Source organism: Lampetra fluviatilis, chromosome 2 (genome assembly GCF_964198595.1).
Source record: "Lampetra fluviatilis chromosome 2, kcLamFluv1.1, whole genome shotgun sequence".
Taxonomy (NCBI): Eukaryota; Metazoa; Chordata; class Hyperoartia; order Petromyzontiformes; family Petromyzontidae; genus Lampetra; species Lampetra fluviatilis.
The window spans coordinates 17,057,508-17,080,752 of NC_136276.1; the positions used below are offsets into that span (position 1 = coordinate 17,057,508).

The 23,245-nt window shown below is 41.7% G+C and overlaps 1 protein-coding gene across 1 annotated transcript in view; it reads right to left on the bottom strand.

Moving 5' to 3' along the window:
• Window positions 1-22,871, bottom strand: part of NOSTRIN (nitric oxide synthase trafficking) — a 32,537-nt gene extending 9,666 nt beyond the window's left edge. Inside the window, exons 1-10 of the mRNA XM_078865563.1 lie at window positions 22,694-22,871; window positions 21,759-21,844; window positions 13,111-13,194; window positions 12,602-12,664; window positions 10,998-11,079; window positions 9,460-9,522; window positions 7,937-8,035; window positions 7,271-7,396; window positions 954-1,052; window positions 125-250 (exon numbers count right to left, since the gene is read on the bottom strand). Of these exons, the coding sequence (XP_078721689.1) occupies window positions 125-250; window positions 954-1,052; window positions 7,271-7,396; window positions 7,937-8,035; window positions 9,460-9,522; window positions 10,998-11,079; window positions 12,602-12,664; window positions 13,111-13,194; window positions 21,759-21,844; window positions 22,694-22,720 (855 nt within the window). The 5' untranslated portion in view covers window positions 22,721-22,871. The remainder of the gene's footprint in view (window positions 1-124; window positions 251-953; window positions 1,053-7,270; window positions 7,397-7,936; window positions 8,036-9,459; window positions 9,523-10,997; window positions 11,080-12,601; window positions 12,665-13,110; window positions 13,195-21,758; window positions 21,845-22,693) is intronic.
• Between the last annotated feature and the right edge of the window lie 374 nt (window positions 22,872-23,245).

Sequence of the window (23,245 nt, forward strand, 5' to 3'; positions counted from 1 at the left end):
CTATGAAGAGGGGAATTTGGACAGGAAGAGTCGATTTGATTCCTTGCATCGTGGCCGGGTCAGGACTAAGACTGTGCATGTGTGTGTGTCGTGTGCATTGGGTTTATGGGTCCCACAAGCTCACGTAGTAGTCTGCAAGCATGAGCTCCGTGTTCTCGTGGTGAGCCCAGTTGGTCATCCCCTCGAGAAGCGGCTGGAGATCCTGGTACACGCTGATTCGACCCACCGACTCCTGCACTTTACCTGTGATCTGACATACATACACACAAAGAGAAAGATCCCCTAGATAGCCATAACATACTTTTGGAGCAAGTGCTGTTAGCGAGCACCTATGAAGACCGACATGGCACATGAGGGAGTGGGTGGTCAGTACCATTCCCGGCCGCCTTTGTCTCCCCAGTGAGTCCACCTAGGGGAGGCCCAGGACCAGTTCAGATAATCGTCACTGGTGTTGGCCATGAGCGAGATTTGTAATGCAGCGCACTAACTGCTATGCCACCGCTCCCCACACACACATACAATTATGGACTTTGCTCTGTACCATTGGGAATACCTACTGATCATATAAATGCACTTAACTTTAAAACATGATGTGTAATGCCCATGTATAAAAAGAGATCACATTTTTGTCATGAAGTTGAAAATATCTATTAATTACAGCCTGTTGTGTGTGCTTACCCGATCTAGCTGTTTGATTAAGGTATTATTATTCATCAGCTGCCCTAAACTCCATCGGCAATTCCGCACATCACGTTACATGCTCGGCTATTTGTGGAAATGTTCTGAACGCATTGAGCTGGGTGATATATCCTTCTGATTATCTGCAAATTCCAGGATAACCTGTGCTTTTTGAGCGATCGGGTTATCCATCTACTTTGTGAACCATTACCATTTCTCCCTTTGCCGAAATACAATTTCGTGATGCGGTGAACCATCCTTGGCGCAGCGCTTACATTGGTGATGGAGCTGGTGTGATCAGTGAGGAGGATGCTGTACTTGTTGAGAAGCTCCTGTAGGCTCAGAAGTCTCTGGTTCTGCAGTTCCTTCAGTTCCTGTAAGAACATTGCATTCCTTTTTTTATTTGCAAGCTTTTTTCGAACACTTTCTCCTGTAGAGTCAGCGTACCATCCCCTCCAAGGTTGATACAATGGGTGCCAATTCGTTTCAAGTCAACCATAGTTATTCTATGGATATACTGGCCCTGCCTTGAGAATGTGTAATTTCCACCATTCCCTCAGGGCTTTCAGCAGATATGAGTCCCAATGCATTGGGTGTTTTGAGTGGGTGATCAATGCAATACAATGTCGATTTATGTTACAACTCTATGACCACGTCACAAGAAGCTGTACAGAAACAGTGAGCATAGATGTATTGATGCTGGACTTTAACAAGGTCATGTCGTTTTGAAGACATATTGCTCTGGACTGCTACATGATCGTGATCTGCGTTTCCCTCTCGGATGTCTGCGTTGTGTCTTTGAGTTCTTGAATAATAGAAAAATCCAAAACACAAGGGCATGGAGTTGACAGCACAAACGGCTGTGAGAGAGACCTTCCAGACTATGGGAGCATCGGAGGAGAATGAGCGACATCCCACTGAGTGAAGGTTGACGGTGGGTGCTTTCCTGGAGTGGAGAGAGCACGGTATGGAGGAGAGAGAGGTAGACGGGGCCAAGTCCATGGAGGAAATTGAACATGGTGAGCAGGATATTAAAATTGGGAGCCGTTGGATGGACTGGAGTATTGGGGTGACGTGGTCTCGTTTACGGTTGCAGGTAAGAAGTCTAGCAGCTGCATTTTGTATCACATTACTTGAGTTTGCTCAGTGAGGGCAGGCTGCCCCAGCGGTCACTGGGTGGTGCTCATCCACTTTGGTAGACCTGAGCCAGAGGTAGGCAAAGCCAACTGCTGTCGACTTCACACAACGTGGTGCCAGCCTTACCACATGGTGCTTATTTTATCGACCTTACGAAATAATGGGCTCAATTTGGAGCATGTTGATGTTCCGAAAAAAGGCAATACCTGGCCATATACAAGTATATGCAGCAAAAATCTAACTTTGCAAAAAATATGAGTAAACGTTGGACTACCGTTTGAATATGTTTAAATTCCGATTACTGTATTTTATCTTTAATATTTCCAAAGTAACAGAGTTTAGTGAGTGCTGAAACACGACCCTTACTGCAGTTTTGCAAGGTACTTCTTCGGCTGTACATGCTACAGGTTAAAGTCCATGTAATGCAGCAGGGCGATGAGTTTGGAGTGGAGGGCTTAGCACCTGACGGCTCTCACATGCCATGTTACCCATTAATGCAACATAAGCTCCGTACTGTATCCACCATGGGTAATTATTGTCAGATGGAATATTTATTTTTTACATGGGTAGCTGAGTTGCAGCTGACACACAACCAGCTATACAGCCTGTATTCTGAGACATCCTACTAATCCCACAGCCAAAAAAACGTCTTCATTTAGAAATTACCCATCATCCCTACAGAGGTGACCTGTAACAAGTACCATAATAAGTACTGGGTATATATAGTAGGACTAGTATACGTTAATTCAATATAGGCTGCAACTGTTATAAAAAGACTAGGTGATCTATAAGAGTTTAATATCTCGGGTTTACTTTTAATATCATGTCACTGTAATTGCATACTGCCAACGAATGAATGCCGTGATGTAATCTTGATTTTACAACCTTTAATCAATCCACTGCTGGATGAAAGCCTCTCGAAGCTATGTCGGTTGTGGAGGTTGTTTGACCATCATTCAACCGCGCTAGCTCAGCACTGCTTCCGTTGTCACCACCTAATGTTGGCTGTGGCTGGGAAATTGTAATTCCATACCTGTCAACCCCTTATGAGTGCCCTACCTTATTACAGACCAAAAGTCCCATCACAAGGGAGATACACAAACAAATAGACAAAAAAATATTAACAATTTTAGCCCGTATTGAAACGTCTGTACGTCGTATGGACCGGAAAACGAAATTTCCCTGTGCAAGAATATAGGTAAACCGTATGGGTTAACAGGTATGTAATTCATTACAGTTTATTTCAACATGCATTTATGTTAACGTTTGAATAGATTGTTGATGCACAAACATTGGCAATGTCAACTACATACAGAAAATGCGTTTCTTTTATGTTTTTTATTACCGCAGTATTCCCCTGAAAACATACGTTTGAGATTTTAGTTCTTACCAATATTACGTGACCCTGGGGTGTTTGTGTGGTTGTGTACATCTACTGAACTGGATTTAACAATGATTCAAGGGTGTCATTTTAAAGCATGGTTTAATATGACCTGGGTTCCAAAAGCGTAGGACATGGGCATTGTTAGTTACCTGGAAGTCATTATAATTTCACAATGGTTATTGCAGTGGCGACTTATATGATGCATGTTCTTTTTGAATGTGATTACTGTGAATTATTTGCAAAAATGTTCAAGGTAGTTCATTATATTTTCACCTACAGTACGTGTCGCGGTCTGTTTTGAACATATTCACACTTATTCATGATACATTTGTAGTGACATATAATGGGTCACTACGGCACTTAGTGGAATAGTGGGTATGGTAGCCCTCTCTGCCAGCAAAGGATATGATGTCATGGAAGAGGTTTCTGGGACTGGCAGAGTAGGGGGTAATGGTGGACGTAGTAGCCTGATTGGCCGGCAGGAGCGCGTGATGGGATGTAGGCCAAAGGTGACAGAGGTGAGTTCCAAAATGGGGCGTGGCCAAGGGCAAAGCCAGGCAAGGGACACGTGGAAGGTGACCCAGAACCTTCTAGTGGGTTCTGGAAGGGGGCGTGTTCGAGGGCGGAGCGGGGCCGCGCTGAGGGGCATAAAAGTGGGGTCCCGGGGCTGCATAGGGGCTGTCTGCTAGAATGGAACCCGCCGTGCTACGTCTTCTCCTCGGTCTCCAGTCTTCATACTCGGCATTGTGGGTCAGGCAGTGCGCCGACTGACCTGACCCGTTTATATAGTTACTCCATTGTGGTTACTGGTTATGTAGTTACCCCATTGTGGTCGTCGAATAAACGTGTTGACTCCTGAATTTGTGTGTCTCTCAAGTGAACCCACTACACATTTATACAAGTCAAAATAGAAAAGCCAGCGATGGCCAATACACCAAGCGCTGTGATGTAAATTGGTGGATCTCAACGGGTCCCGTGATCTACCAGAAAGATTATGACCAACAATTTTTAACCCTAAATATACTATAGCCATAACTTATTCAGGCCCATCTATTGGTAGACGTTGTGTTTGTTTTTAACGCATTAATTCTTAGTTGGGGAATGTGTATTTGCCATCAGCCTAAACGACTATTGTTAGCTGCTTATGTTAGCTATTTTGCCAGTATCAAGATGTTGAATATTTGTTCTCATTTGCTATCCAGCTATGGACCGCAATCCACGTATCTGTCACCGCTAGTATAATCAATTATTTTAGTACTCAGTTGTAACCGAGCAATTTTTGTTCGTAAGATTTTATCACACTATTGTTTCATTTAAATTGAATGCATTGTTCCTCCTTTACATGCTTTGTGTTATAATTGACAATTATCCCCAACAAAATAATGTAAAATGTTCTGCTATTCTTAAAACATCAAAGCAAGGTTTTTGCAGTAACGGATGTTGTGACATGGTAGTCTCGTGTTAAAGTATATTCCTGATGTCTATATTATTTGGGAAAGAACCGTATGATGAACTGATGAGTTGAGATCACTGATGAAAGGAACATTCCCATAATTCATTTTTGCAGTGTGAGATTATTTGAGAATCTGGTTCATATAAGAGGAATGAGGGGATTGTTGTTTTGCTCGCGACAGGCATGGCACAGTGGGCAATCTGCGAAGCCCGATTTTGCACTGGCTCAATTCCCATCTGGTGGCTCACCCAGCTGACTCCAGTGCAATACTCAGAATGTCCAAGCCCGGGAAAAAATGTCCTCACGCAATTGGAGATCAAAAAGTGTATGAACCAGCAGTCCTCTTGTGTTAGTGCTGGATTAGTTGTGCTCCTTTGCCAAATGTTGTACCTTTCCCTCATTCCTCTTAGACATCACGTGAGGATGTATTTTGACATGTCCTCCACACGCGACAAGTTGTCGACATTCTTTCAGTGGGGAAAGGGCGGTGGCTTTTTCTTGCTGGCATCCCAAATGTTCAAAACATTTCTCTTTAATCTGATACATAAGCTCCCTGCTCCCTGAACACCCACAACCTTAAACATGTGAACAAGTGGTTATATTGGAACAGTAATGACTCATTATGTGCACGTAATTTGTAGCAAACAAGAGTGTATGTTCCATTGAGAGCAAGATTAAGCTCTTGATGCAGCACACACTCTTGGAGCACCCGCAGTTTCTGGTCAGGATTGATTGAATCATGAATCTTAATTATTATTTTTAACTAGCCTTCACACATGCCCAGTGTCACAAAGGACAGCTCATATATTTTAATACTGTATACCTATTATCATTCATGAGACTAGTGTGCATTCACAGTTTTCCAATACGTGCCCGAATCGGTGTATTTTAATTTGGGATGCCAATCCCGAGTGTCAACACCACAATATGAAGGCTGCATTTTTGTGCCGGGGATGTGTATGTCTAATTAACAGAACTAAGGCCATAAATCTAACTGTGCCCTTCAAAAGCCGAGTGAGCTACAATATTTTATGCTTGCTCTAGAAGTGAGTTCATGCATGAGCATGTCATTCTGAATGTTCTTTTAAAAAAATCTATTTGCTCTTTCTGCTTGAAACAAATCCCCCCCCCAACCCAAACTAAGTATATTCTTGGCTCTTATTTGTTACTCTTTACTAATTTGATTATTTATTGAAAAGTCCATGTGAACTTGGTCAGCAGCTTTGGAAGAAAAGAAGAGATCGCTGGAGTAAATGACTTTGTGGTAGGCTGCCCGAGGCCCGCACATTCCCAAGAGCTGCTGTACTCGGCCTGCAATAGGGCATGACCAGTGAAGGGGACTGTTTGCTTCACTGCCAGACTTGACCAGCTGTCACTGCACATCAGCCTCCCCTTATACAAAACCCTGCCACCACCCCCCAAGGCAGCTAAACATAGTTTGCGTGTACCGGGGAAGCAGTATGCCGCCAGTGCTGAGGATGATGCTGCCATTAGTTACCTTTCCTCGGGAGGCGAAACCAGCCGGGTTACATGGGGGCGCATGCAAAGGGGCAGCACTTTATTTTGAAGGAGAGGCCAAGGCACAACTGCTAGTGTGCACAATAGTAAACCGAGGCAACCGACATAGAGGGCATCACCGCAAGACAATCCGTTTTCAAGTTTTATTCCAAGTCAGGGGAAGGGGAGTCATCTCACCCCATCATCTCTCGTGAGGTCCCTAAAATGAGTATCACTTAGCAGTCGTCATATGAAGAGTTCAGTACCTGTCATGGAAATGTGTAATTTATGCCACTGGCTCAGAGGCAACCGGAAACATTTGTGCCACCCAAATTCTCACCTGAGCTGGTGGACAGTGAGCAGTTTTTTGGACTTGGCATGTCTCATATGCCTCACCCTCAGACCTTGGAGTCCCCATGTATATGTCGCAAACCTAAACCAAGAGCCTTGTAGTTAAACACAAGTGTATGTCATATGTATGCCAGCTTGGGTAGTGCATCTCCTTCAAATAAAATCAGTGGATTTGATCTTCACACCGTTCTTATAGCAGAGGGCTATCATGAAGATGCTACGTTTCATCTCAATTGAGCATTTTGCAGGTACATTTTCAAATATGGACTATAACACCGGCACACAATGGCCTACAATTTTCGAATGACATCACAAGCTATTTAAAGTTCACTGTGAAGCATTACACCGACAGTGTTAACCCGGGCGGCCTTCTGGATAAGAGCCTCGAACCTCTGCAAAAAGTGGCAAATGTGCTGCTATCCAACAGGGTGCAGTCCAACAGCAAACAGACAGGGCCGCGTCAATGAGCTCAACAGCCAGGCACAAAGAGACAATGCGTTCCACAATTGCCTCTGGCTCCTCACGTCCTGAGTGACACCCGGATGGCAGCATAACAAAGTAATTTTTGGCGGTTAAAGGCGGTGCCATTAGCCCCACGTGGCCTACTTCGTACTGCAGGCCACATTCCGCACATTGACGGTGACTTCGGCCTATGGTCCACACGGCGTCTCGTGAATGACGTCATTCATGAACTCGATCTCTTACCTCAGGTAGGGGGGGACGTGCCGGGGCTTACATCGGAGGCACTACTCTCCGCGGCGGTGACCCACCTCACAGTTTTGCTCCATGGTCCTCTCCCACTGGCATCGGTACTGAGCCCCCAAGATGTTATGCTCATAGTACTCTTGGTCTGCCTTCTCCAGGGCCGACATGGACTTCTGCATCCGTGCTTCCACCTGAAAATGTGGCCACAAAATGAATGCCCGTCATCAAGGAGCCCATGTATCCGCAGCCCAATGATTGTGGGTTTTTGAACACGTGTTGCTGTACAGATATTTACTGCAATAATCAATTGGTTTAACATCGTTATGTCAAGTATCTCCTAATTAAGAGTCTAAGTGAGGGTTAATGAATACTATTAATGCATACCTGGTCTCTAGCTACAAAATAAGCAACAATTACAACATTGGCTTTTATCAATGTTAAACCTGATATATAGTTACATAATTTAGCGATGGTATTTCAGGTTTCTAGATCGTTAATTGTTTTAAATAAACTTAATTTTGAAGACATTTCGAAATCATTGTTAAATATGATGAACATGCAACAGATTTTAATATTTTTTTGCTGATTTGTATCTTTGAAATTACTTTATTTCTTCATTTTATTTCAATAGCCATCCAAAGCTTACTTACGTTTGTTTGTGTTCTTCAAACACGTTCAATTCAAAAGCCATAATGTGCAAACAAACCCCCGAGATGTGATTCGCGATTTACCTTTCTGCTGTCCTTGTCATTGCGAATGGAGAAACCTGCAGAGGACGTGACTAACAGCATCTCGTGGTTCCGCGAGCACTGGTAAAGCTTTCTCTGCAGCTGCCAACACAAACACAGAGCTGTCACGATAAAGCAGGCATGCAGAGGATATCCTGACATCGCCTTAAATCAGGGGAGGGGAACCTTTTTTCTGCCAAGGGCCATTTGGATATTTATACCATCATTCGCGGGCCATACAAAATTATCAACTTAAAAATTAGCCTGTTATATTTGGTCAAACATTTAATTAACTCACCCCTAATGCGATGGCTGGAACTGCTTCTCTTTGGTGAGGCATGTGATGTTAGCTGGTATTGATGATATTGCTACTCACAACTGCTTTTCCAGGTTTGCTCCTAGATTTATTGACTTTCAAGTCCCGCCTGCGATTGCCTTGGCAGGGCCAGATCAAATGATTTTGCGGGACTTATACGGCCCGCGGGCCGGACGTTCCCCACCCCTGCCTTAAATGTTACCGCCAACTCCTCCAACGCTGAGGCGAGGTTAATAGTATAGGGACTCCTCTACTTACGAACGAGTTAGGTTCCAGAGGTCTGTTAATAAGTCAATTTGTTCGTAAGTCCAACTTTACTCCTGTCGATTACAAATATGTTGCACGGCATGTACACTAAACACGGAGAATAGGTTTAAAAGTGGTATGATCTATAGATGTGGATGTCACTGGTTCTTAGTGTTCCTCAGATGTAGATGCCACCACCGTCATCTATTGCGCAGTGGTTGATGAGTATGCAAGGACCCCTCTGTTCGATATGGGTCATAGTTCAATGTACAACTACATAATACATAACACAAAATTATCATTGGGGTGAACACAAGTTGCAAAAAAAACCAGCAGATTATATATCATTAGATTTGCAAGAGAATCAGTATAGAATCCCTTTTATTACACAAATATTCCTTGGTAAACTCCCTGTAGAATCACATTCATGAGTTGTTGTTTTTTTACATGGGAATGACTATACTCTATTACACAACCATCCAGCACACATTCAGTGCCAATTATGGAAAAAATGCAATCGTTTTGACTTCAATATCAGATGTGTTACTATATTACAGTCGCATTTTTTTACATTTAAAGTAATTACACATTTTAAATTAAGTCCAGCATAAAGCATTTCACTATTTTGTGGACCAGTGGAGAGTTGCACAAGCACCTTAGACCAACAGATATGTGCAATGTGTATCGACTTCATCTGCTAATTAATAACACTGGAAATTGTGCAAACGAAGATCATGGTTGGGCCTGATAACTTGTGATTTTGAAAGTCCTGATGAATTGGTCAGTTGGCAAAAGCGGCTACAAATTGCCAAATCCCACCAATTTATTCTATTATCTCACAAGGCATTTCAGGAGAGCCATTTCAGATTTTTATTATCAACATGCAATGTGCAGAATGCCATTGAATCAGGTCCATATTACTATTCACTATCTCTAGAATCATGCTAGAATGAACTAACGATACCTTGAGCTGGTTGCTGCGGTTTTCAGTCATGATCTTTGTTGCCTTGTCGGCAGTTTGCTCCAACTGTAGAATTCACAAATATTGGGTAATAAACTTTCTACTGCTGAAATTCGTTTACATATGGTGATATATATTTCATATGAAATAACTGCTAAACACATATAATCAGTATTTTTTTGCAATCTACGACTTGATTTTTTTTTACCCTATATCCAAAAAATATTTAAATATGAAATTAATAAAATATGGGTACACGCTTCACAAACATCTAGTAGCATACAAATTGGCTAATTCAAAGCATAACAAAGTGCGAAGTGCTAACCGATTGAGACATATTTACTGGCTCAGGGTTATGAATTCCAGCAGTGCAATGGTGTACTCATCATTTCTCATTTATTTTCTCCCGCAATTACTTTCCCAGTCATGCTCCTGGAATTACGTCACGTCACATAATTAATTTGAAACTCTCGTAAAGCAGCGCATCCACGTTAAAGAACAGTCCGTGGAACGAGATATGACAGAGCCGCTTCTTATATCTCAAGTGATCTCTTTAAAAAGGCAGATGCAACTTGAATGATTTGATGTGTGCACTGCGTATACACGGTTGGTGTATCAATGGTATGACCAGTGTAAGTTGTGTTTGTCCCTTCCTTTGTGATGCTATGGACAGGCATTTCAACAATGTTTTTATGAAAACATCCTAATTGAAAATGTCACTTTGTGTTTTCCAGCATGCAGTTATTCTCGCAAATATTTTCAATGTAGTTTTATATTTGGTACCAGTTATATTTGGTGCCAGTCAAATGTTCATTTGAATACAGTATTAATAATTCATAGGTTGATTGATGATTAAGTTATAACGAGGGGGGGGTGTTAAATAGTGGCATAGTGATGAGCGCATCTGCACTATGAAACCAGCAACCTGACTTTTATTTCTAGTAGCCACGGCTAACATGAGTGGCAAGTAATAGCTGAACTGGTCCTGAGCGCTGCCACTTTACCGACCTGCACTGACCAGTGTGGTAATGTTTGGTAAGGACAAAGATGTGACCAACACAGCATGGGGAGGCAATCGTCTAGCAGTGTATTGAAAAACGGCTGAACATTACACATTGAATTACGATTAAAATAACTGTAACAAGCCTAAAGAATTATGCTTATTAAAGTCTCATTGTCTATGCTTATCTATAATAGAGGTTTTTTGGTTAGATCGCATAAATACAAATGCGTCGTTCAATCAGCCACCACTCGGCACAACCAATTAGTAAAGTTTGTCATGTAAACAAAACATGCCAATTCGTTACTAGTTAAGTGTTGGAGAGCAAACCCATCACATTTACAATTCGAGTATGACGTTTCGCCAGTAATTACAACGACCACCATCAGGCAGGCAGCCAATTTACGAATTTTCTGTGTCGGGTGGTGGCGAGTTTAACGACACATTTATATTCACGCAATCTAACCCAAAAACATATATTAAGGATAATATTGGTCACGAAAGTCGACGTGTTAAACTGTCTCTGCTTATCTTTGCCTACCTGCTTCTTTCTCTTGCACTCCTCATCAATTTCCAATTGCAGGGTTTTCACAAAGTCTTCTTGAAAGGCTTTGGCGAGATTTCTAAAGATCAGGGGAACAAAGTAGAATTAACACATTGAGGACTAACGGAACAAATGTAAAGGTGAATGCAAACTTTAAATTGGTCGTGTGAGTGGGTCCAGACGAGTGTGCACGTTTGGAATACAAATACTTTAGGGTTGTATAATTACTTTATACAAAGGCACACACCTATTTGGGCCACTGCACAAGAGTGTTAATTGAAAAAAAAATTCCTTCTGATGACGATCGCTTGTGTTGTTATAGAAACGTCATAGTTTTTGTTATTTTTGTTATTTTCTTTGAACCCATCTACATGACTTTACCGATAGACCCAAAGAAAATAATTGAAAATTAAGAAAACATTTGATTTTATGATATCCACGTTCATTAAAATATATTCATTTATGTACGTACACACTGGCTAATTACACTGATTAGATGCACACTAGAGGCACATAATTTTTCGTGGAATATTTGGACAAATTAAAACAAGTAATGATTCATGATTTTATTCGCATTGTGAGATGAGAGAATTTTAACAGCATTTAATTTCCACAATGTGACATTTTGAGGACCACAAAAGGTATTTTTTCGCAATCACCAATCACATCATGCATTGGGTCAGCTTGCGTACTGCAGTGACTCATAGCAGAGGCTGTAACCAATCCATGTCGGCCATTCATCATCACAGATACCACACTCGCCCACTGAAAAATGTCATTAATTGCCCACGTGACAACTGACCAACAAAATGCACTTCATTTTAAATCAATGGGATGTGGTGATAGTTTTAGATAAACAAAACTCTGCGTGTAAAGGTTATGTTCACCAAATTCCAGAGGTGGGACAAAGTCATTGTTATGCAAGTCCAAGTCGAGTCGCAAGTCATCAAATTCATGACTCGAGTCTGACTCGAGTCCAAGTCACATGACTCGAGTCCACATCTCAGAGGTGGGACAAAGTCATTGTTATGCAAGTCCAAGTCGAGTCGCAAGTCGTCAAATTCATGACTCGAGTCTGACTCGAGTCCAAGTCACATGACTCGAGTCCACACCTCTGCCAAATTCTCACATGAATGTTTTTGTTTTCACACACACCGTCTTTGCTTCACATCACTGTTCATGGCCAGCGGGAATAGGTTTATGTTATACGTAGTAATTCGTGGGATGGAGCAGTGATGTAGTGGTATGCGCACTGTGCGATGAGCCCAGTAGCCTGGGATTATTAACCCACCGCAACTGACATCAGTGGCAAATGGCATCTGAACTGATTATAGGCTCCCCTTCATCCACACGCATTGGTCAGCATGGTGAAGTATGGTCAAACACCCACCATGATCTGACACAGCTTGAGGAGGCCTTAATCATGTAGTGGATTGTAAAATGGCTATAAGTTAATATATATATCGAATTTAAATGAAAGGTGGAGTGGGTTTAAAAACATTTTTAAAAACTCTCCACGGAGGTGTCCATTCATGGCATGCTAATGTTAGACAAGACATGCATTTTATGTTCATGGTAATGTATGAAAATGCCTCATTTACATGTGTAGTTCAGATGTTGAAGTCATTTCTTGGTATACTGCGAGCAAAGCATTCAACACCGAGCTGCAAAACAGACCACAATTGTTATATCATATTACAGTGGGAAAAACTCACAAGCATTCGCTGAGTATTAATAACACAGTCCAGTGGTTCTCACCAAAATGTCCGCTCCCCCTCTGTGATTCCGCAAAGTCTTTCGCTAGCGACTAATGAAGGTAACAGTTTCTGCATTACAGCCTATGCGCACGATTGTATTGCTTTGTATTTGCATAATAATGCAAATATCTACAAATGTGTTTAATAAGCCCATCGTGGTGCCTTCAAAACCCGAAAGTCTGACAACCACTGTTGTAGTGGACACTGATTTAGCAGTCGTTAGTTTAACCGTACACCAGAGGCTTATTACGTGTGTGTCCCAACATTAACAAGCAAGCCAACCAAGGGAGGTTTGAAGGTGACATCACGTTGTGGCTTTTTTTCTTCTCTTTCTCGTTTTGAACACCACGTACCCTTTCTCAATCTTGCTAGATACTTTGCATAGCCGAGTCACAAGCTTTTTCAGGGTTCGGCCATAGTTGAGTTCCAGGTCAGCCCTGCGGGACAAAAATAACATGATGCATTTATAATCTGGCCACATTCTTTATGAAAGGAAGAATCTGTAATTATGTATGTAATAATGTAACAAACACAATTTAATGCTCTTATAAGTACATGTAAACCTGCTCTGTTTACACAATTAATCGTTGTAATGCAGTGCAGCTTTAAGTATGTTTGTTATTACAACAATTTGCACTTGACTAGGCAAATCCCACACACTGACTGATGGAGACTGGCAGGTGCTGGCACGTCAACAGAAGCAGCCCTTGTCTCCAACGCTTTGTATTCACAAGCTGCTTCCACTACAGGAAAATTACCGAACAGAGAAACGAATGAGCACCTCCATGTAATCCCTGATGAGATAGTAATTATTTTAACATTCTAAATATCACATGTCCTGCGTCGCTGAATGCGAGCATTATTGATAAATCAAATGAACCTTCTATCATTTAAACATAAATTGTCCATGAAGACCATTCATAACAAAATAATGGACAATTTAGAGGCCAAACAGTTGCATGAACAAGGGGAATTGCCTGAAATGATGACTTCCATGGAGATGGAGTTATGAGTTTAGCTTACGTGTATATGTTGTATGTATGTTGAACTTCATTTGTACCATACATAGCCAAGCACACTAATTGGGGGGAATTAAATAAACTACTGTATTTTTCTTACTATATATTTTTTACCAAGTAAGGCCCACTGACGTATGTAGTTATTTTTTCAGAAGCACAAATGATAGGTCATCGAAATGGCTTAGCATGTGGAAAGTTATAACAACCATATACTCTAAACTTATGTTTCTAAATGTGTGGGGGAAACCCCGAGGACCTGGAGAAAAATCCACACGACCACGGGGAGAGAGACTATGTTAACGCCAAATATAAAGTCGTCAGGGTCGGGATTGAACCCACGACCTCCTGTATACCAGGCGAGATAGTTAACATCTCTCCACCATGGATCGTTGTGGCACTGTACCATGGCTGATGATTAATGATGATAATAATGTTAACTATCAATACAACACATACTCTGCTCAACAGCTGCTGCACAAAATGTCAGTGTTGTAACAAAATTCATACATGCTCGTGGATTTTTTTAAATATATGGTACATATAAAAGTTAATAAATGTTTGGACAATCGAAGAATATTTAATTCATATTTAGAATGTTTTAATACTGTCATTATAGCAGCACATATTCGTATTTATGGGCAGCATTACAGATTAAGCTCATTTTCAATATTCGACTACTTTGGCCAAGTTGGAGAGGCATCTATAGCAACATTAAAAATAAAATTGGCTGTAAGCTTACCAGGGGTAGAATACAAAATGTCTCCGAGTGGAATTAATGGAATGTAGCATGTTAATCACGGAGTGTAATAGATGAACCAGTTAGTTCCCAGCGCCACTGTGTGCGATTGAGCAACACAAAACTTTGGCTGTGCCTTTAACTATTGTGGTTATCATCAACAACATCAGCCATACTCTATCCACTGTTGGATAAAGGCCTGCCCATGCTGTCGCCATCCTCATTGTCCTGAAATGCCACAATCCATATGAGTCGTGCAACAAGAACGTATCACTCCATCTTTGCGGCGGTCATCCTCTTCTGTCCCTTGGCTGCCATTCTGTCACTAGTCTTGTTCATTGGCCATCTCCCCTCAAGCTTCTGATTAGCGCGGCTGGCTATGTACGGTGTGAAAAAGGTTTAACATACATGATGGGCTCTAATATACATATGTTTTCTCTGATTCATGATATCCTCTTTGTCTCTCATTGTTATTCCAAGTATGCACCTCTTGATGCTTATTTTGTGAAATGTTTTCATTGTGTCACTGTTTCTGATCTTATGTCCACGCAAGTGTAGTGACTCTCAGACAACTTGTACTGTAGAGGTTTCTTTATTTATTATTTAGGGAATTCCACGCACATATCACTTGGGCCAGGGATGGCACGCAAGTAGCAACGATGCAAAGACAGCGACGACACGAAGAGCGACGCGAATACAGCGACGGCACGAAGACAGTCGACCCCAATCCCATGGCAGCCTCGAACCTTGCCTCTTGCCTCCTTTTATTCCCGGCGTGACCCTCTCTCCACCCCCGGCCACACCCAATTTATCGAACCGTCTAGCCCATTCCCGAATTTCCCAGATGTTTCCCCTGCCATGATTACCCCGCGTGACCACTGGGCCACGTACTGTTCCTGCACCCGCACTGTCTCCACACATGCACTGTCTTCACACATGCACTGTCTCTACACAAGTAATATGCAATGATTGAGCATTTTATTCTACAGGCACATTGTTATGTTTCCTGTGAAATACCAGAAGTATATGTAGATTGATGGGCAGAGGCAAGTCATACATATGTTGTTTTGGGAGATGGTGCTCTTTGGTTTATATATATATATTTATGTATTTATTCATCACTGTTGTGGCTCATTAAAGAAACATGAGATTGAATGCGACCACAGTTGATCCAAAGTAAGATCTATTCGCTATATGCAATAAATACAAGGTCTCGCCCAACGTGACTCAAGTCATGCTAATGAATTCTAAATAACGATATCTTATTGTAAGTCTCACAAAAGAGCCATCAAATAATAAGATTGGTGTGAGTTAAAATACGAGAGGTTAATTCGCCATTCTATTTTTACTTATGTTTTTTATATAAATAATTACCGAATATAAAGTTAGAAATCTTCAAATACTACTAGAATGATACATTGCCATCACCTAAAAAACATGTGAAGCCAATGTCACTATGACCCATCTATAAGTTTCGATTTATTACACCTCCAGTTAATGCACACAAATAGCTGAATGTAGTACATGTGACATGGAGTTATATTTCATGGGTGTTGCAATATCCACTAAAGGACTGCATGAAATTATGGAGCGTGAGATGCAACATTCAAAATGTATCTGATCTTGTCCAGGAAATGTGTCTGGTGTTCATTTCATGCTGATAACATGATACAATTTCCTGACATTGTGTGGCCAACACTAGAATGTGTGTGTGTACTGCATGGAGGGTGAGGAACAAACGTCATTTCCTCCACTTCCTATCCTCACAACTCTCCGTACACGGTTGATCCAGTTCTGGTGCATGTTAAATATTGTAGCAAAAATGTCTAAGCATGACAGACATGATTCCATGCATTTCAGCTGACCACACGATATCAACCTTTGTAGTTTGAATTGGTGATATCAGCTCAATTCTTTGCGACACAAAAACATGCATCTCTCTTTGTTATTGTGTTACAAACCAGTGCAGTGTAAAACACAAGTACGGTGCATATTCTGTAATTGACACATCAAAAAGGTCAACTCAGTATACATCCTCAATATCTAGCACATGCAACAGAGTTTGAGGCTGTACCAATATTGTTTACGAAGGTCCAACAGTTTGGGGAGAGGAGTGGGGTGCCGGGATGTTTACAAACTTACATGGTATACAGGAGGCCGTGGGTTCTATCCCGACCCTAATGCCTGTTTATTTGGAGTTTGTATGTTCTCCTTCTGATTGGGTGGATTTTTCACTGGATCCCCCGATTTTTCCCTCCACATTTATAAACGTGCGTTTAGAGTATTTGGCTGCTATGAATTCCACGTGATAAGCCACTGGTCGCATATAAAAAAAAAGCTATGTAGTGTAATATTTCCTCAATACTCCCATACAACACTGTGGTGGTAAGCTCGAAAAGAGTCTGTGTAATGACACGGTGTAGTTTGTGCCATTTCACCAGAAGCCTATAACATGTCAAGAGAGGACCATCAGTGGCACTGTGAAGAATGCCCTGCTACTGTCATAGCTCTGTAACCAAGCAATGAATGATCATCTCAAGCCATCCTAACACTTTGGCTGCAAATAAACTAATATACATTGTACGATATGCTATGGAGACTGGCGAATACATTGAACAAAAGCTGAAAAGTGCAAAGACAGCTGTGGAGAGGTGCATGCTTGGAATGACATCGGGAGATTGCAAAATGAACACATGGATTAGATCATGTATGCAGATTCGAGATGAGCCTACAAAACATCCGGGTTTGGCCAAGAAATTGCCAGTTCCATAAAAAACTAACCAGATGTTTGGAAGCATGTGCACAATTGCGATTTTATCCCAGTTTAACATTCTCTGGCCTCTTACTCAACTCATGATATGAGTAGTGGGCTCGCTTGCCAGATGAGGAGAAAGTGGAGTATTTAATGTGGTACTACACTGCATTATATATAGTCTGTGGAAAGAGTGATCCTTCCATCGGAATGTGGAACTTCCATCACTGGCTAAACGCCATAAGTGCAATGCCCCATGCGCGTCTGAGTTAGGAGACACTGAATGTTGGGGGGGGGGGCGAGTAATTGTATCAAACTGACATTGACTCTTAGGGTGACCTGGGGTAGGGGAGACAATGCAAGGCCGTGAGAGCCATGCCACTGTTACATCTTTACTGCTCCCTCCATCCTGCACCTTACGTCTACCGACTGTAAAAAAACTAACAATATGTTTTTACCAGGTAAGGCCCACTGACCTATATAGCTCTTTTTTCAAAAGCCATCTGGCAACAAATGACAGCTCAACGAAGTGGTTTATCAAGTGGATAAACGCAGGAAGATAAGTGGGCAGTGGGAGCAGTGTAGTTATATAAAAAAAAATTGGCTACGATTAACCCTAAACCCTTTGACCTTCCCCATGTCACCCTTAATATCATTCTCTACTCTTTGGGTCTTTCGGTAAAGTGACGTAGATAGAAAATATTTAAATAATACAAATCACGAAGTTTCGATCGCAACACAAGCAATCATCTTCAGGTAAAAAAATACAGCAGGCGGACTGCTGAGGCAGGATGAAATATAGCGAGTGAGCTACTGCAACCAGAAAAGACACATTCGGACAGCTCCCCCTTAGAGGTGCCAACCAGGAATGGAGTGAATGCAAAGTGCTGATAGAGAGTAGCCTCCATAAAATGCCACATAGTACTGGCCATACTTAGCACCTGCTAGCAGAAGAAACACTTCAATTGTATTTGTTATCGAACTGTGAATTTGCATCGTACATGATTTATTTTAAAGTCCTAGCAGGGACAATTTCTGTGCATTTGTATGTCCTTGAGCAGTGTAATGTAGCAATGAGATGCTCCAGTAGCCTGTACTAAACTGATTTCATTAATAGTAAATTCATATTTTTAAAAAATGATAATCCACTCCTGGACGAAGACCCTTCCATGCCTTGTTGGTTATGAGGGTAATTAATGATCACGGATAACATCAGTGGCAAGCAGTGGCGGCTCCTGCAAAATCTCTCAGGGGGGGCAAATGTCTGGATGATTGATAAGGTCCACCCATGCAATGAATAAATTAACAGCTTAAGCATGTAAAGGCAACTTCACTTCTTTAATATTAATGAAAAATAAAGTGACTCTTACAATACATCTTGTTTGTTTATATACTCACTATTAAAACAAACCACTCAAGTTTATTTTATTAAAGATTCCACTAGGTGGCGATAAATTATATTGTTGGATGAAACGTGCTTACGTATGATGACGTTAGCACGTATGATGACGTAAGCACGTTAGTGCATGCCCTCCCGGAAGCCATAGAGAATGCATTGCAGCGCTCCCGTTCGAAAAAAAACATCTTTGAATGTAAGTCTATGGGGCCACTCGGGGCGATTCTCAGCCGGAGTGAAATCGCCCAAAAAGAGGCGGTACTCCACAGAACGTGACATGACGCTGATTGGACTATATCCAGAGGCTGACAGTGACGGCTAGCGTGACTCTGTGGTTGAATGACATTGGTGGTGCGTCGCCCAATCGCCCTAATGAAGAAACCGCCCCTGGTGGCAAGTGATAACTGAATCCTTCCTGGGCCCTCTCACTATACCAACCCACATTGACCAGCATGGTTTAAGTATGGTTAAACAACACCAATGACCGGCACAGCCAGTGAAGGCCTTCATCTATCGATGGATTGTGAAAAAGCCTGTGAAATTATTCAATTCATGTTTTAATATATGAGTTTGTGGCGTTACAGAACAACACTTCATTGACAACTGGAAAGTCATGACTTCAGTTTACAGTTTGGGATTGGATGCAAATCAACATCGCTCTGTGCCTTTGATAAGATAAGTACCACTTTGTGGAAAGTCAACAGTGATCATCCTATGGAGAGATCTGTACCAATAATAGACGTGTGGAATTTCCACCACTCGCTCAGGATCTTCAACACAAGAGTATAAATACGTAGTTTTTTTGGGCCTATGGTGCAACATATCCTGCATTTGCAGTGGCGAAAAAAATCCAATAGAGAATAGGGAGGGTTTGTTCATGGGGTGCAGGCAATACATATCATAGCCAGTCTTTTCAAGATAACTTGGAAAGGCACTTTCACAACCATAACAACGGAAAACATGTTGTTCCCAATGCTGCATGCGATGGCTTGACCTGGGCAGAGCATCAATGTTTGGAATGTGTTGCTGTGACGTTACCCATAGTTATGGAAATAAAGTTGAATATTTTAATGATTACTATACAAACTATACATTGCCAGAGTTGCATGATGTCAACGAAGACAAAAGCACTTGTTAATGAAGCAAACATTCATCCACATGAATTGTAGATTATTACACGTATAATATTAACTTCAGAGATATTTATTTGACTATATTTATGCTGTTGCTACGTTGTTAAGTAGACACGTAATTATAACATACGTGGCAAGGGAATATGATCCCATATCACTCTTTCCTTATGTTGCCTACACGAGCCAGAGCTTACCAAAATTTAGACCTCATGCCCTGCAGCTTTCCATCATTTACCCAATCCAAACATCGCAAATTATCGCCGTCGACCCACCTCACACACATTGCAATGTCAACACCAAAACTCCCACTCTAACGGACACTACAAATACCATCACCCACCCACATTTTCTGCATTTTCATCCCCCTCAAATATTTCCACCATCCCAAGCTCTCTACCCACTATCCAGATCCCCCTACCCACTATCCCGATCTTCCTACCCACTATCTCGAGCTTTCTACCCACTATTGAGAGGCTCCCTGCTCACTATTCCGAGCTCCCAACCCACTATCCCAAGCTCTCTATCCATATCAATGGATGCCATATTACGCCTACACAGAATCGTTGTGTGGCAAAACAACCTCATCACCATGATGCACGAGGCCTTCTCCATTGATACAACAGCTATCTTCTGTTTATACCACCCTCCTAAATTCCTAAATATTCACTCAATCAATTCAAAGCCACTTCTCATCCATCATCTCATACAGGAGGGCACCAGTAACATTCTGTGTCTCATTGAGAATTGGCACACACCCTTTGACCTCTATTCACTCTCTGAAGCACCCCCACTCCCTCCACTCCAAGCGAACTCGTTCCTTTGGCAGAGTTGTAGGAATTGCTGTCATGTCTAACCTGCCTTTAAATTCCTAGACTATAAATTTCCAAAATGTTTGCTCTCTAGATCGTTTCTCTGTTCAACTGTTACCCCTCCAATCTGAAACTCGTTGTGATTTACCATTTGTCAAAGTCAGGGATGTCAAGGATATCCACTCGCCGCAATATAATGTCGGGTGAGTTTCTACTGCCTATTCCATTCATTTCCATCCGTGTGTTTGCTGTTTTATTGGCCATTTTAAATCCTGCATTTGGTGTGGGGGGAGATAACATGTCCAGGGGCAAACTGTACAGCGGCGGGTAATTTGGAAGTGCCATGGAGTCACTTTCCAGCTTCATGTTGACAAGTGGATGTTTGCCAGAGGTTACAAGTTGTGACACACGTCAAAGGCCGGTACAGTGCATAGTTAGTTTTTTTTGGGAGGAATACTGTGGCAAGCCATGAATTTAAAAAATCCAGGGAGTGGACGATGGCAGCCTTCACGTGGCCCACTCTGTTAAGTCAGAAATCACGACTCGTGCCATCAGCCTGGTGACCGAACATCGATCAACAAATATCCCAGTCTCCAGAGCAATCGAGCCAAACAAAAAAACATTGGCAAGATAATATTACATTCACAGCTGTGTACCGCACATAATTTAAAACATGTCAGAGTTTCCTGAACAACCGAACAGCTGTACATCGCGAAAGAAACCTTAAGTGAAATGCAATTGTGAGTATAGCCGTGACTTGTTATTGTTTATAATTGTCATTGCAAATAGCATTAACTTTTTTTGTTCAGCCATTTGCTAGTTATGTTAAATTGTGATAGCAATTTAGAACAAGCTATACGTGTACAATTGTAATTGCTATGCGTGATTTACTTCAAGTGCTTTTAAAATCACTTACACCGATATTACTTACAGCATTTAAACATATAGGTGGTATTATTTGTTACGTAGGAATAATTATCGTTTGTCCAGAACTGGTTATATTTAGTGCGGTATGTTGTTTCATCAATACATGTCCAGTAAAAGTGCTGGACGTGTACACTTTAAAAGACTACGTACGCAACGGGCAGTCTTTTAATGTGCATACAGATTGACCGATACACGCCTGCGTGCCGTATAAATGTCTGCAAGTTGTCACCTGATCTGGAACACGGCGGTCACCTCCTTACAGAAATCTGTTCCGTGTTTGACGGACTTGAGCAGCTCTTGGTAGATCTTTGCGTACTGCGTGTAATGTGACACAACGTGCCGTGAAGGGCATTATACATTACAAAGTTTGCACAGTACTGTACTTCCATGTAAATAATTAAACTCCAACTCGCCGCATGGCCTACTCATCATAGAAACCTCGCAAACAGGTACCCTATGATTAAAAACGGGAATAAAAACGTGCATATTATTCGCGAACAGGTGTGGTCCAAAGTTAACGAAATAAAATCCATTAAAAAAAATTACAAATTAAATTAAACCTAACTCTTCGATGCCTTCTCAATCACTAACTGTTAATACGCTTTATTATTTTTGAATACGTATGAAATGCTTTGAAAATAGTTATGGTCGGCGAAGCGCAATGCAACTGATTTTACTCCTTGTGACTGGTTAATAAACCGGAGTGCTTTATTGCAGGTAAAAAAATGTACCACAGTTAATTCAGTCATGTGTGTGCTCAGTGCACACGCTTTATAATACAAGTTGTAAGGCTGAGTCAGAATACATAACAACATTGTGTCGGCACTTGGCTTTGCGACTTTCCATGGCTTCGTTGATTTTTCATGTAATCTCCCTCTGGTTTAAATTTACTTAATGCATTTATTTTCAACCTCACACTATACCCAGCACGAAACAAGATTTGTTCAGTTATGCTGGCCACAAATGACAATCTAACTAAATAATAGCTACAACTTCACACCACCAGTTGCTATAGTTAAGCACACTAATAATCTCAACAAACACATGTTCATCGTAAAGTAGTGAGCAGATCTAGAATCAAACACTTACTTTTTTGCATTTTTAAAACCTAAAGAGTTCTACACATAACAGTCTCATCAAAGCAAGCTAATATTTAATCCTTACCGTGACTTCACTTTTCGGGTCTTGCATGGCTGCAGCTCTCTTCTACGTGATCTTTATTATTTTTCACCGATCTTGATGTCTTGACATTGGTTGCTGCGCATTCCCCGTATTCAAAGTCAGAGAGAGCACGTTCACAGCCAGTGGGGAAGACGAGAAGAGTGAACGCTGGCTGGTCTTGTGCCCAACTCGGCCGGGCTATGTCGAGTGTGTGTGCCTATTTAAAAAAAGACAAACCACATGACTACTGTCACGCCTTCCGGGGCATCCCCCGCCTCGGCTCTTGAGTTGATTTTTTTCTATATGCTTTGACAACACGGAGTGAAGGGCATCGTGACGACTAGCAATGAACAACGGGTCTGGGCAAGCAATACGCCGAAGCAGACAGCACCTGCATGCATTTCATTGGCCTGGACCCATCCGCAATTAGCCCCTCGCCAAGCTCATACCTGCACACTACATTCTGCGGGCTATGTGTGACCATTCTGTCCCGTCTCTCTTCCACACACTCACCTCCCTTGCATTTCATGCCAAGTTGATGAAAGAGGCTCACTT